Source organism: Rhopalosiphum padi, chromosome 4 (genome assembly GCF_020882245.1).
Source record: "Rhopalosiphum padi isolate XX-2018 chromosome 4, ASM2088224v1, whole genome shotgun sequence".
NCBI classification, from domain to species: Eukaryota; Metazoa; Arthropoda; class Insecta; order Hemiptera; family Aphididae; genus Rhopalosiphum; species Rhopalosiphum padi.
Genome location: NC_083600.1, coordinates 38,217,271 through 38,233,763, shown reverse-complemented (window position 1 = coordinate 38,233,763; position 16,493 = coordinate 38,217,271). Strand labels below are relative to the sequence as shown.

Below are 16,493 nucleotides of genomic sequence, written 5' to 3'. Positions count from 1 at the left end.
ATTATAAAACTATTTTTATATACATTTGTAGATACATACAAATGACTAGAAATGTATTTAATCTATATCATTAACATTTAAAATAATTAAATACACCTTTGCTGTTGTCCTTTTCCTTTGTTCACTAATCTCATTGAACTTATACCTCCTGCAGCCAGATGTTTATTAGCAGATTACAGACCTCAGAAATAATATCTTAAAGCCTTAAAGATGTTCCTTTTTTAATTCTATATTACGAGAACTAAATATTTATTAATTATCTGGTTGACAAAATAAAAACATAGAATTAATATATTATAGATGAAATGTACCTTTAGATTTTTGTATTCCTACTCACTCACCATCAACAAATTCAGCCATACCATTAATAATATTAACTACAATAATATAATTTTTCACCATTGTTTATAATTATAATCAATGACATGGTAAGTATTAAACAAGCATACCATCTCATCTAAATTGCATCTATAAATACAATAATAAAACAATTATTAATGTTATATATTAAGTATATGGTATAATGTTGAATTAAGGTTGTAATGATGGGATTCTCAATATAATTTATAAAACATTTCAATTTTTAAGTAAAAAAATAAAACCATAATTAAAATTTAAAACATCTTCCTCATTTCTTTATATTGTATTATAATTTCATTATATATTACATAAAAAAAATTTACAAAGTCCTTTTCAAACTACATTTTTTTAATTAATACAATTCTTACCTAAAACTACTACTACAATGAGCTAACTCAACCTAAAAAAAATATTTTTATATAACTTTGCAAGTGTATATAATCAAAAATACCTTTGCATAAAAAAAAAAAAATTAAAACACAAGAATAAGATTTAACATAAAAAATACACAGTACAGAAAATATGAAAGTGTGTTAGTAATAATATTACAAGATTTAAAATGTATCTTCACTTTTCACTTCATTTGTGGTGAATTTGTTTTTCATATTTAACATATTGTTAGTAAACATCATTTTTTTTTTTTTTATTTGAGTAGAGAAAATTAATATATTAATAATTAAACTTACATTAATATTAAAAACATTTACTAATATTAATATTAAAAATTGTAATTATTATAGTAATAACTACATTGTATGTTTTCATCCTCTATGTTTTTTCCAATATAATATATATTCTTACTATGTTATGTACTCACAAACCTCTTCTATTCATTTTCAACAGCCCTTCAATGTTTCCTTTGAGAAGAAGTAACTCATTTTTAGTTTGTTCATCAAATGATATGTCCATAGTAGCACCAGCTCTAGGTAATATCGATAGAATCTAAAAAAAATAAAAACTTTGTTTACAATTTCTAGGTCAAATATTATAGTTTTAAACTGTAATTACATTTCCATTGGCTAATGGTACACTGACTGTAGCCATATCATCCCTAGAAACAGATGATACCATGAGTGGACTTCCAGTCATAGAAAGTGCAACCTCTCCTTGGTTTGGACGTCGCATCATTGATATTGGTTCATGCATATTAACTTTTGGTGTAACTGTTGCTGAAGCAGGTACAGGTAGTCGATTAATTGGAGTCTGAAATAGTTTTTTTTTAATGAGATTTAAAAAATGAGTATATTATTTTATATATAAAAAAAAATACTAAGAAATCTGTCTAAATATACATCCAAAGTTAAAAATTGCACCAATTGAATCAATATACAAAAAATGGCTAATAATTTATACTGTTCTTTTTATAAATATGTTCTATAATAATACAGGTACTTAATTAAAATTAGTTATTGTGAAACATATTTAATTATTCAAAGTTCTCAGCCTAACTCAAGTATTAGCTCAATAATATTTTATTTGAAATTTAAAAACATGTCCTACTTGTATGTGTTGTTACAATTATACTACATATACTAGTTTTTATACAGCAGTCCCAATTTTGTGTTATAAGCTTTAATATTAGTGTATTGATCAATTATAAAACTTAAAGGTAAGAACATTGTTTGTATTCTATCATTTTTTAATACTTTAGTTTTTAAAGCAAATTTTGGGCATTTTTAAATATTAATATTTTACATGTTCATAACAACAACATACAAAAACTAAAATATTGAAAAAACCAATGAGAAAGCATAGATTATGTTCAAAACTTTATAATAGTTCAAGTCTCTCTAATATTAAAGCTAACAACAGAAAATTGGAAATGCTGAACATGTATTTTAGTATGTTATGTAGAGAGTAGTAAGATGAATAACACTTGTCAGTACAACATCTTTTTAAAATTGTCATAAAATAAAGTATTAAGAAAAATATCGAATTAACAATATAATTTTCTAAAATGTATTATTTAATCAATTCTTTATATAAAACAAAATTAAAATTAAAATTATTAATATTATTTTTACTTTAATAAAAAAATTAATTCACAATAATAATGGAATAATGGGACATTATATAGGTAAAAGGAAAAAGTCAATTTTACCTATTTACAAGTATTATATATCTTATAAAAACTTCATACAAGACTGCTAAGAGTATTATAAATTCTTAGATTCATCAAGGCAACTTATATAAATAGGTATTTATCTAAATGAACTCTTTGTATATTATAATTACTTTAAATCTAGATTCCATTGTTTCTGCTAATAGTGGCTTATCATCACCATTGCGTGTAGCACTACGGTGTTTTGTTACTGTAGCAGAACCATTAGTCTTAGATGTAGAACTAGATGCTGAAAAAAATACAATTTATAATTAGATATTATAGTTTAAGACAAAATGTTTGAAACTTATTTGCAAGTAATACATATTATGTTAAAACTCTACTTTGTACTACAGCTGCTAATTTATTTTTTAAAAAAACATTCCTACTACTTTGTAGTACTTAAATTGTTAAACTGGAAGGCTTCATGAACACGGTTAAGGGTATTCATTTCCATATTCTGTGATATATTTATTGAATGTGTCTACAACCATAGGCAGAGCCTGAGGGTGTGCAAAGTATGCGGTGGCACCCCCTAGACAAAAAAAATTCTTTACATTTACCGTTTTTAAATTCTGAGTGCAGCAAATCATTGTGTATAAAATATGATACAAGCAACCTGATAATTTGCTGTTTTTTTTCAAATTTTATTTTGTGACTTTTGCTACTAAATGTAACTCAATATTATTTTTTTCTATCTAGTACAATAATTGAACAAGAAGCTTAATTGATATAATATTTACACATCATAGAAACATAGTGAAGAGACCTCCCAGTGGAGATACTTCATCAATAAATAGTTATATCTAACACAATATTTTATCTCGTATTTTCTAATGACAATAGATATGGGTAGAACCAAAATACATGAAAACCACTTTGTAATCAATTCAATTAAGTGGTGTATTTACAAGAGAAGATTAAAATTAAATGTTAGTCATATCTCCCCCTTTAAATAAATTCTAAACACGCCACGGATTCAATTGGAAAAGGAATAATTAAAAACAAATTCTAAAGTATTTACAGTTCTAAATAAAAACTTACTGCTTTTTTGTCTGGTAGTCCTATTTACTGTAGCTTTGGTAACTGGCCTTGAAGGACGTTCTACTTTTTTTTTAGTTCCACTGTCACTGTTAGATTTTATTGGATACTGCTTAAAAATCTGTAATAAAATTAAATGATGAATACCAACTTCTAAATAATACAATTGATTGTACTATATAGTTAAAATTCAATAAGTATCTAAGTTTAATATGTTCTACAATAAAATAGATTTGATTGATAATGTTATGAAACTCACAGTGTCATAGAGATTATTATTGAGTATGTCACCCAAATTCATTTTGGTCATTAAAAATGAATTTTCGATTAAATTTCTTTGAGTATCAAAAATATCGTAAAAATAATCTTCAATATTTTGTTCTGAAAAACAAAAAACAAACATAAGTTAAACACACAAACTTGATAAAAGGCACAATTTATATTACTTTCACAATCAAATTCAGTCAAAATTTCTTTCATATTTTTCGATTGGTTGGCCATCGTTGCATTCACAGCAGTCATGTTCATGTCGGCAGATGAACGCTTGACGGTTCTTCTCTTGGTACGTGGCATTTTAGATCAATGAATGGCAAAATTAATAAATATTATTTTGAGATTGAACTGTAGTCACACTTTATGCAATAGAAACGTTTAACAAACTGCTCACTCAGACGAACAATTTCAACACTCTAGAATAACGCGAAATTGACACTGAATTATTTCTAACCAAACTAGTGTGTGATAAGTGAAATATTAAAATTAAATATTAGGTTGTGACTTGTCAGCCGTGTTGCATTAATTTACTATGTTAATATACTAAACCTGTAGTCTTTGTCGCGATATTATACAAGTTGACCTAGGTGCTATAAAGATGGTGGGCGGTAAAGAAGGCACAATGCATTACTATTTACTAATAACTACAACACAACGATTAGACTTAGACAACACTATTCAATATTCCTTAATCAGTATAAACTACAAATGTACATTCGGTATTCAACAATGGTAATAATGACATTTTGAATTTTCATAATCAGAATTCAGAGCAACGGATCAACGGTATATCACGCCATCTGCCAGTGAAATGCCACTGCGTAAATGACCGTTATACCAGACCATAAAAAATATTTTGGCCGCGTTAGCGCTATCTAGATGAAACTGGTTCTTTTCGCGGTTATATTTTATTTAAAATTTAAAATAGATTTTACAAAATATGCTATAAATAAATATGTAAAATATGTTTAATGTTATATTCTGCAATAACCTGATAACTGTGTCCTGTCAGTCCTGAATATAAACATTATAATAAACATTTTTCTAAATTGAGTGAGAAAAATGTGCTCTGTATAATTGTGTTTTAAAATATTATACACATAAGTAATATATTAATTAAAATGGTTAATTTTTGGTGCATTTTAAAATTCCTAAGTTGTAAATCTGAAAAAATAAACTCTTTATTTGCATTACCAAAAATTTAAATACTTAGAAATGAATAGATACAAATAATTAATAAAGTAAATTGTAAACCATAATTTCTCGCATCATATTTATGAGAATAGCACTTTGGTCCAAATAACTCGTAGATATTTTTATCCGTGGAATCATGAAAATGTTTAATGTATTTTATAGTTATAAAAATATTAAAAAAGAACCTTGATATGATAAGTAGTAGGTACCACCAATTTTCTAAGTCTATTAATAATTGTTTATAGGCGTACATAGGCGTATTTACAGGAGGGGCAAGGTGGGCACTGGCCCACTCGGCGGACTGTGCCTTCAACAAAAACATGCCCATTGCCCAGATAAAAGAAAAGTCGTGCTGTGTTTACCCTACTGCAGTACTTTGTACCTACCTGTAGATTTTGATTATTTGTTATATATTTTGTATTTTTTTAACCTTGTAACATAAAAAATAAATGTTTCTTCATGTCTAAAAAAAGTAGATCTCACGATTTAAACAATTGGAGTCTGGTACGAAACGTCAACTATCAAAATATCGACAAGTTAAAATGTCGACAGTTGAAACATCGACAAGTATAAAATGTCGACGGATCATTTTAATGACAAGTACAAAATTTCGACAAATTACAATATCGACAAATAAAAAATATCAAAAAAAAAATTTAATTTTATAATTTTACGTTGAGATAAAGTGAACGGTATTCTTTTAGATTTAGTAAACAAATATAACGATAAAATAAAAAGTAATTCCCATGCGAGTATGCGGCCGTATAGTTAAATCAAATCATTTCGATTTAAAACGACTAACGCGCAAGTACGAGTATTTATGTACCTCGCAGAGCCTACTGTTAATTTAAGAAACAGTGATCAAACGGGTCAACAACCTATATGTGTATAAAGTAATTATTTTTATAATTTATTACCTATATATAAGTATTTATTAAATAATTATTTTTAAATATATAATTTTATTTTGAGTATTTCATGTATTACAAAAATATGTCAACATTTACAAAACATCGACTTGGAACACTTACTGTTCAATATTACTGTAAATAATTTAATCGAATTAAAATATAATATTTCATTAGATATATAGTATATCTATATTTAACTGACAATTATTATCGGAAAAATGCTATCTACTATGCGTATTGCAGACATTGCAGTTTATTATATAGTTATCCAAACTTATAGGCATAAATTCACTATCCTATATATTATTTTATTTATATATGTCATATAATTATTTTATTTATTTATTTATTTAAATTAAATAAAATAATAATTATTTGATTTGATTTAATTTGTCGATATAATGACCGGTCGACATTTTGTACTTGTCGATGTTTTAACTTGTCAATGTTTCAACTGGCTATGGCTCCCAAAAAATTGTTGTGCCCCTTCGGCCAAAAAAATCTGAACACGCCTATGTAGGCGTACATAAAGTATATTATATTTGAACAATATTATGTAAAAAATAATAATAGTATAATAAATTATCTGAATAATTCATTATTGTTAATGTAATTCTATTGACTTTAGGAATATATGATTAATTCATTCAATGATTTATTGATAAATTTAAAATGTGTGAAACAGTAGTTACATAATTCTTAATAAAACATGGGCATTTTAATGAAATAAAAGCTGTGATATTTAAAAATTGTAATATCATCTGATTTAAAAATGCATTTCTCTAATACTAAGATAAATTATTGAAAATGATTAACTTCAAATATCCATTTAATACTTCAAATATAAAAACAGCAATAAGGAAATTTAAATATTTCTGTTGGTAGTCCAAAGGCAATAAAACCTTTTCCAGCTTGTAAATATCTAATCCATAAATATTAAAATTAGAACATAAGTAATATAAAATATTTATTGTGTTATTTTCAGGTATTGAAGATGATAATACTTGACTAAATTCTAATGAAGTATGCCATCAGTTAGGCTGTCTATGGATTATTTTCTCCCAGCAGAAAAAGAAGTTTAAATTGTAAACGATTATTTGGGAACTTTAGATTAAAGAAATTAAAAATAATTTCTGGTAAAATTACAAAAAATATATATCTCCATCACTTAAGCCAATTTAAAGAAAAAGGTAATTTGTTGTTTACATAACTAAATTTACATATTAAAAAATTAGTGAAAATTAATTAATTGAGGTATTTATCACATACTCAAAACCTTTTTAATTAATTTAATGCTTCACAGAATAAATTGAAGAAAATGTCAACTGCTTCAATTATTATTTATTGCTATAACCAAAGATTTGAACGAGCCACATAAAATATTGTACAAGAAATATGCAAATCAAACCTTATAAAAACACCAAAGAAAATAAAATATTATGAAATTGGATACTTTTATGTATCCTTTTTTAGATTCAATGAGAATACTAAATTTTTATACTAGCATCATTAAAAAGTAGAATGCTAATAACAATTACAATTACTTCCTGGTTAGTTTTCATCAACTGTAAAAATTACATGATTTTTCCCAAAAACCATCTCCTGTTACTGAGTACTAACCAAATTAAAAGAGATGATGTTTTACGAATATAACTTTAAATTAGAATTGTGAGTCAAAATAAATGCCTAATGGCTAATTTACTTAATATGAATTCAATGACTATGTGAGTTAAGATTTTTAAATTTGTTCCCTATAAGCCCGTTAACGTTTATATAATCAAAATATAAATCATCTCTTACATCTAAAATGAACTCAAGTCTTGATACATAAATTTCATGTCTTCGATATTATTTTATACTCGCATAATGCTATAATATTGGTTGTATTATTCATTTTTAAGTATTAATTATAGGCATCAAAATATCTAAAAGATAGCTATAAAGTTAGATAGACTAACTCAATTGTAAAATAACTAATGTATATTTTTGAAAAAAGGGTTTCTAACATTTTTATAAAAACTTAAAAAGTGCAAAGTGTTGTTATTTATTTTAAGAAACATACTAATTTAATAAAAATCATGTATACTTTCTACCAGCACAATATTATTTACCAAAAATGTATTATGTGCATTTACAATATGTAATTTAATATTATTTTATTAATTTGACAAAAATGTAACAGTAATAGACTAATGGCTAATAAGTAATAACTAATAACATCATAATTCAGAACATAGTATTAAAAATTGTATTATGTAAATAAAAAACAAATAAATATTACTTGAACCCAACTTAAAGAGGTTTTTTTGGATATAATAACGTATTGCGCTATTATAGGTGATAATTAAATTTCATAATCAATTATTATTTAAGTATAGATTAATTCTACTACCATAAATATTAAATAATCATAATAATCAAAAATATTTATAATTAATTTAGAGAATATATTAGATATCAATTTATATTTAAACTAAATGGCTCACATTATTAATTTTTATGATGAACATTTTGTTAAAAAAATATAAGATATATTCAAATAATTTATAACTGTAGTTTATTATACATTTTGTTAAATAGAATTAAATAACGGTATTACTAATGTATGGTAACAGATTACTCTTATTTAATTTTATTGATTATTAGATTATTTAGAAATTATTTTAAAAATGTAACAATCAATAGTTCATTCCACTTACAAATTTAATATCGCCATTCTCCAGATAAATATAACACACCAACGACTAACACGCACAAAAGTTAAACCTTACTTTAGAACTTTTTATGTTTGTATTTTGGTTAATTTTGATTCAAGATTTATGATTTAAATACTTATAAATTGTACTTAAATAGTTAAATAGGTCTTTTTAAATAATAACATTAACTTTCGTATATGTATATTTAATAATAAATTATTCCTGTAAAATTTAACACAGGTCAGGACAACCACCTACTTAAATAAAACACAATATACATTTACTTAAATATTTGTAATAAATAAAATAAATGTTTAAAGTACAAAATATTGTTAATCAGACTTAGTTTATTGTTGTTGTCCTAGAACATAACCTCTGCCCCAATCGTGACGACGAAAGTTTAATCCTCCCTCACCTTGTTGTTGGTTTCCTGCTGCTGGGGCTGCAGTTGGTGCTGCTCTAGTTGGTGGTTGACCAAAACCATGAACTGTTCTTTGATTAGGAAAAAATTTGTAACTAAAAGAACAATACAAATGAGATAAAAAAAAACTATATGGTTACTTCTCAAAATGTGTCTTATTAACAATTAAGGTGATTAAGATCACTTACAATATTTGAGGTGTTTGTATAAGCTGTGGTCCGCCCATTTCTTGTGGGTATTTGAACATAAGGAAAAAATATATATGGCCCACAATAATTCCGACTAATTCCTGAAGTCCTCTGAGAAATAAAATTTAACAATTTTAGATATTTTTTATTATTATAACTAAATAGAAAGTAATATAATATACTAGATTATAGTATTGTACTATTCATTAATTTTTTAATAAAATTATATTTACCCTCCAGATATGATCAAGTTGAACCCAAATAATACCCATGGTAAATACATGGCTTTAAAACGGGTTCCAAACCAAAAACTAACAATTACATCTTTGTTTAGTTGGCACCATACGTATAATATACTTAATACCATAGGATCCATAAGAACCTGTAAAATGATTTTGTTAAAATTAAATTTATTAATTTCAAAAATAAAATGCAAAATAAATTATTTACCGGTATATTTGCCAGGAGTCCAATAATGACACAACATATCCAATTAAATATAAGTAAGAAAAAGTAATCAGCAGGTCTTCCACTAAATGAGTCTATATTATTATAAAAGTACAAATTTAGAATCACTAAAATCGGTCAACATAATATCATATTAATAAAAATATAATGCATAAATTACTGACCCGTTTCCAATCTTATTGAATAACTATATAGAAAATAACAATTGACTAAGAAATGAAATCCATTTCCAGGTGATAATGGGTACATTAACAAAGCAGTAGCTGCTCTCCAAATCTATTTCACAAGAGTAATAAATATTAGTACAAACAGAATTTAGAATTTTTCTACGCTGTGGTATAGAAACTGTATAAAACCAATTAATAATGGGTCTTTAATAACTTACCTCAAATTTTTTGATAAATGGTTCATAAAACAACATAAAGTTGAAAGGATTCAGAATGCCAAACCGCCCAGCCAAAGTCAAAATAGCAGTCAGGGCAAGCCATCGTTTGGTGAAATAAGGTATGGATGTAAACCAATCTGGAAGTTCGGCCATCTGTAAGCAAATAAAATAATCATAACAAATGGTAAATATTTATCGCAATTGTAACAATATTGTTGATGCTAAACAAAAAACACTTTTCATCGACTGAAGACTGAACATAACGAAACTATAATGCTAATTTATGTTATTTCTTACCACGTTATCGTGAGCGGCAGTGAATTAATGCTTAAGAAAAATTGATCCACTATAAAGTATTTAACATTATACTCGATCGAAATAATAATTGACGGATGGAACCACAACACTCAATACTAATAAATTACTATTTCAAATAATATCATTTATTAATGATTAATGAAAATGAACTACCTATAAAGAGAATTCGTTGATAATAAAAAGTGATAACGCAAAAAGAACACGTATGTACAAGTAATAGAGTTGTTGCTCGTGTATTCACATTTCACACCAACTGGCAAGTAGTTCTCGATAGTGAATACGGTAGTGGAAAAGTTCTCCCAAAATACTTTTGTTCTAATATACAACTCTCCCAATTCTGTAAATTAAACCTACGATTAATAACTATTAAGTTAATAGGTTTATGCTTAGCCGCTTAGGTCGCTTAGGATGATAATTTTTTGAAAGGCTGGAACGCCTGGAACTTTATGCATAACGCATAAACATCATAAATTAAGATTAATCTATTAATTCATGGCCTATTGGCCTATACTTACATCCGGAATTCTCCGTCGCATTTTTCGCTCCATCATCTATATTAGCGATCCAATACTTAATTGTTGTCCTTTGTGGCTCATGGTCTCATACATTAAAAATTTCCCATTTTTCAATAATATTACAAAGGGGGTATTGTGGTTACTAATATCAATAATACTATATTCAGTATTCGCCATACATAATCGGAATATCCAAATCCGAATCATATAACGGATAAAATCCGAATTATCCGAATATTTTAAATTTGTTGGTTAATTATTTTAAATTTATGTATTTGTTATTTAATTTATAGGTTTTAGACTGTGCTTTATTTAAGTCAGTAAGACTTTAAATTTAGAAATAATTGTTTTGTTCAAGAATATTAGTAAAGTTATATAATTTTATCTTATGCAATTATCTATTTGTCGACGATAATATTATATTATCTCAAACATAGGTAATCGACTTTAATACGTTTTTGCAATGTAAATTTAACCTTATTTAAATGTGAAAATTTGAATTTTTAGGATAATTTAGATTTTAAATTTTGGATCTTCCAGATATCCATTAATCCAGATTTTTTACATCACATTATGGCACAACTATTAAGCAATATTGTTTTGTTACCTATAAGTATTCGTTAAATATCGTAGAATGATAAAAAAATATATTATAAATTTATAACGTATTATACCTATATATATTTTTTTATTAACTATATCAGTATTACCTAAAAGTTATTTTAATCAGCGTCTATCTTGATTCATGGTTAGTTGGATACAATATTATATTATTATAAGTTATAACCAGGGCTCGGGACTTAAATTATTTGCTTATTGACTATTGTTATGGATTGACTTAAAATGTAGCTGCAGAGTGCTATGGAAGTGTATGTCATGTTACAATACGTTCAATTATGAAATTTGAAAGTGCTTTTTTTTGCTTTTTTCGTCAATTTTTCATTTTTGATTATTTTTGCTTTTTTGACCAGTTTTTCTAAATTTTTTTTAGAAAATCCCTAGGAAAATGTATAAACAATAAGGTAAAATGTCTTGAAAGCGAAGTTTGATTTTTTTATAATATAAAGATTTATTGATTTTTTTAGTCATTTTGTTTAAATATTTGTTGTTATATATTAATTTTAGCATAGTTACAAATTAGGTCTAGTACCTACTTATCGTGTAAAAAGATAGTTTTTTTTTTTATTAAATATTTTGCTCAAATTTAAGTTTTTTAAATGTTTATTTGACTGAATTTGAGTGCTTATAATGTTGTTTTTAAGCGCTTATTTTAATTATTTTAAGTGCTATTAGTCCCGAGCCCTGGTTATAACATTCTAACAAAATTAAATAATTTGGTTTTTTGTATTAAATAAGTAAAATATTTACAATTAAAGTTAATGTACCTATACTAAATTATTTTTAAATATAAAATAGTCCCTTAAAAATATAATGATTTTATTTTCACTTTAAAAATACTAATTAGTTTATATGGTTGCAGACGTTGTGGTGGTTGAACCAGTTGATATAAATTATAGTATTATATTATAATAATTATAACAATTTCAGCTTATAGAATACGAAATAAACAGGCAACATGCAATCACGTGGATAAAATTTGATATCACACACAAAGTTGTACGCGTTAGTGTTACTACTAAAATAATAATTATAAATCAAAATCATAAAACTAGTTATTACCTCTTACTAGGATACACCCATAGATACACCAAATACACGAGTTTCTAAAAATAATTTCACATTTTCTAAATCACATGAAAGTTGAACAGGTACTTATACTGTTTCCAGAATTTTGGATGGGGGTAACATTTTTGTTTTCGGTTAAAATGATATAATATGCGATGATTTAAAAAAAAAAAAAATTAAAGGTTCAACCAATAAGGTAACAATATTGAATATACTGATAGAAAAATTAATTACTTAAATTACTTATAGTTTATACATGTAATTTAAATATATTATAAAACACCTTTAGAAATAAAGGCTGACACATCGTCATCGCTCAGAATCGTTTTTCGAATGATTTAGCACTTCCGATTTACCTACTCATTTATAGGGTACATTCGATATCTACTAATTACTATACATAGCGAACTCAACTAAGATTTTTAAACTATTTTACTCGGACTAAAAGTTTTATCCGCAACCGATTTCTGGATTTCATATTTTTCTAATTTGTTTGTATAAATATTATGACCTCAGTTTTCCGATTGTATTGTAGTTATGCATTTGTTTTCATAATATTAAATCAGAACATTTATATCTGAATATTATATAATAATAATACACACGGCGTAGCCGCTACGCCAGAACAACAACTATAACGCTGCGTCATTACATTATAATTTATGTTGGTAAAATAATTATACTATAATATATTACCATCATTATTATACAACTGTAATAACATGACGATTAAAGATCGTACTTTCATCTTTTTTAATGTTTTGAGTCATTAGGCGCTCACAAAATTTAAGTTTAATAGGTATAGGTACCCACCGTTACAAATTTAGAATCGTAGATCGACTCAGTAGAGGGGTTGACAAGGTCCGTCGTTTACTCGTTACGTGTTCCTATGGCTCGTGACCTGTTGAACGCCATTTTGTAGTACGGCGGCTGTCGCACATTTTTACGATTTTTGTAATAACATACATTTTACACTACTATAATAGTTTTCCTTTTTCCAACAACCGACAAAAACCAATTAAATAGTAAGATAGCTATAAAATAAAATAAACCAAAACGAATTCCAAAGAAAAAAAAAATACTTTATTCATAAGAAAAATATAATTTATCGATTTATTATCTGGATTTAATTATTTGAAACGTAATCGCAATCCGTATATAGCCCATTAATTTCCGAACACGACGCCAAATAAACATTCCAAAATACAATAACGGTTATTCATATATAAAAATAGATATAAAATAATATTATATTGTAACGGAATGGATAAGATGAGAAATGTCATAGGTAGGAGGAGAAGATGAAAAATTATTTATTATAATATAAATGCAAAAACTTAAGCCTTATGGATAAAAATCGATTTAGTTTCGAATGTGCTTAGAGTTGTAATAATATTTAATAAAGAATAAGAATAATCCGGGAACACGTCGAATGACGTATATCCCCGAACCCAGTCTTGTGTGCGTGTAGACGCTGCGGAGATCGCGTTCATTTGCGTGGCTGGTGGATGGTCGGTTTCGTGCTCGTGTGCTGTCTCATCTCATGGCTGGGCATCGGCTTGTCATGAGTCTTCTGGACTGCCTGAGTTGGATAATCGTTGTGAGCGTGCACCGGCACCACCGACTGCTTGGGCGGACTGCAACGAGCATGGATAAAAATAACGAATAAGAAAACTAAGTTAGCATGGATATCGAAAAAAATATTAATATAGAGCAAAATAGTAAAACCACGTCGTTTTGATTATATATTATTCGTTGTTAATGGTTATTTTTAAATTACGACGTAGACAAGTTTATTATTTAAGAAAAAAATAAAAAATATCTTAAACGTGTCCAAACACGCTTAACGCTTACTGTTTGAAGACAATTAAACAATCACAATATAATATGTCATAACACTCATAAAATTGCAATCGTAAAAGGCGTAAATAGATAAGTAGGTATTATTAAAAATTATCTATTAGTCTGTTTTTTTTTGTATAACTCTTTCCGACCAAAAATTTATCACTACGGTTTTTACCTTGTCGAGACTTTCAACACCGAGTTGGCTTCATCGGCGGCGGAGTTCTTGTCGGCGTTCGAATTGACGTTCTTGTGCTGCACGATGCGCATGCCTCCGGCTTTTACTGCGAAAAATAGCAAAAACGGAATTTATGAAAACGCATGAAACGAGAGACACGTGGACAGGACGCGTTCTATAATAATTACCTGCTTGGGCATGTCCGGCTTTGAGTTTGGATTCGTCTTCCATGGCGACAGGAAATAAGTTATGTTCAGCAGTAACAATTTACGGACAATTATTGTCGGCGACTGAACGCGTTGGACAAAGTGATGGCGTGTACTACTCGAGTATTTAACGCGGTCGGAAATTGAGTGATGACTGGTGAACGTGCAGATTATAGAACTGAGGTTACTAACTGGTGGAAACGGACTGACGGAGTGTCGGGGACCCGGACGTCAAAGCAATCGCAATGGTCGATGGCAGCAACAACGCAATAATAACAACAACAACAAACAACTTGACAACAATAATATAGTACAATAATTTGTTATGTACCGGGTAGACGTGATCGAGGTCGTGTTGGTGTTGTTGACTGCAGTTGTGTCGCGTCGCGTTGTGTTTAGTTTTAGTGTTTACTTTTTGAGGCATGCCTGCCGGACTGCTGCAGCTGATCAAGCCTACAGCTGCTGCTTCGGCAGTCAGCTGATTATACCGCTGGACCGGGGATGAACAGTCGTTCCGACGAAATGTCGCCGTTTCGCCCGCCGGCCACGGTAACGCTTCAGCTAATAGATAATATTATAAGTACCTAATAGTATTAGTATAGAACTATAAGAACAGTAGTAATACTAGTAATAGGTACCTGCAGGTGTATATAGGTAATTATTAGTAACTTTCAAATGAAAAAGAGAAATTTTAATCGCTTGGAAGCTATCCCCGAGTCAGTGAAATAATATAAACCATCATAAAATATTACTCATATTAATATTATTTTATGCTATAATATACACTATATATACAGCCTGGATTTAAAACGATTCGTCATTCGTCAATAACACTATCTTTGTAAAAGTACTTTTTAGTTTTCATCAATATATAATAGATGAAATGTTCCAGTATGTAATACATTTTGATTAATGTTTCTATTTATTATATTAACATTAAATATTATAAAATTAAGCCATAAAATAGGTTTGTATTAATTAAAATATAGTATATGTCGACAGACGGTCAATAATTTTCATATACAAGTATACATTTAAAATAAATGTAGTATAATTTTTTTCTGTAATCGTATAATTGAATATCAAGCCATTTATTTAAAATAAAAAACCAGCATATTTACAACAGTTAGGTCAACATATATTATAATGTATAACGCGACCGCGATAACGTGCCATACCTGGTTAAATTATTTAAAAGATAAGAAAACAGTTTTATATCTATTAAATGTAAAACTAAACGGGGAATTTCTAAACAAACCTAAAATAAGTATTATTTGATTTACTGTACATTTCATGAATTTTATGGATTTGACCCATAAACTGTAAGCTGACTGATAAAACTACAAATTGTCCAGATATTATTTTTAAGGTAATTTTTTTTGTTTTTAGAGACTCCTCTCTAAATTTACATTTATAAAGTAGGTACATTATTTTTTTTTGGGGGGGGGGGGAGGGGGGGGGTAAAACTTTTATACTAAGTGAGCCATGGGTTAAGTAGCCATTATTAATTTTACTAACTAAAATATTTAAAAAACAATTCAATTTTAAATGTATATAGGTAGACTAATTGGTATGACAAAAAGTGCTTACGACTAATAAGTAATAACTATGTAACTTATATTAATATTATAGTATAGACAGTACTATAGAGGGTACTTATAACTATCGATTATAAATATTAGTATTCAATTATTATTATTTATTACCTAT

The 16,493-nt window shown here is 27.2% G+C and overlaps 3 protein-coding genes across 3 annotated transcripts; all 3 read right to left on the bottom strand.

The window, feature by feature from the left end:
- Positions 1-607: 607 nt before the first annotated feature.
- Positions 608-4,548, bottom strand: LOC132930619 (borealin-like). The gene is made up of 7 exons (XM_060996581.1): positions 4,325-4,548; positions 3,949-4,191; positions 3,762-3,883; positions 3,506-3,623; positions 2,596-2,711; positions 1,369-1,563; positions 608-1,302 (listed from the first exon to the last, which is right to left on the bottom strand). The coding sequence occupies exons 2-7, from the start codon at positions 4,073-4,075 to the stop codon at positions 1,174-1,176; spliced, it is 807 nt and encodes a 268-aa protein (XP_060852564.1). The 5' UTR covers positions 4,076-4,191; positions 4,325-4,548; the 3' UTR covers positions 608-1,173.
- A 4,217-nt stretch (positions 4,549-8,765) lies between these two features.
- On the bottom strand, positions 8,766-10,515 carry LOC132930396 (derlin-1). The gene is made up of 7 exons (XM_060996247.1): positions 10,336-10,515; positions 10,039-10,191; positions 9,818-9,929; positions 9,636-9,727; positions 9,419-9,567; positions 9,186-9,296; positions 8,766-9,092 (listed from the first exon to the last, which is right to left on the bottom strand). The coding sequence occupies exons 2-7, from the start codon at positions 10,189-10,191 to the stop codon at positions 8,924-8,926; spliced, it is 786 nt and encodes a 261-aa protein (XP_060852230.1). The 5' UTR covers positions 10,336-10,515; the 3' UTR covers positions 8,766-8,923.
- A 3,103-nt stretch (positions 10,516-13,618) lies between these two features.
- LOC132930218 (death-associated protein 1) lies at positions 13,619-15,184 on the bottom strand. The gene is made up of 3 exons (XM_060995962.1): positions 14,766-15,184; positions 14,578-14,683; positions 13,619-14,194 (listed from the first exon to the last, which is right to left on the bottom strand). Exons 1-3 carry the CDS (start codon positions 14,806-14,808, stop codon positions 14,047-14,049), a joined length of 297 nt encoding a protein of 98 aa, XP_060851945.1. The 5' UTR covers positions 14,809-15,184; the 3' UTR covers positions 13,619-14,046.
- Positions 15,185-16,493: the final 1,309 nt, after the last annotated feature.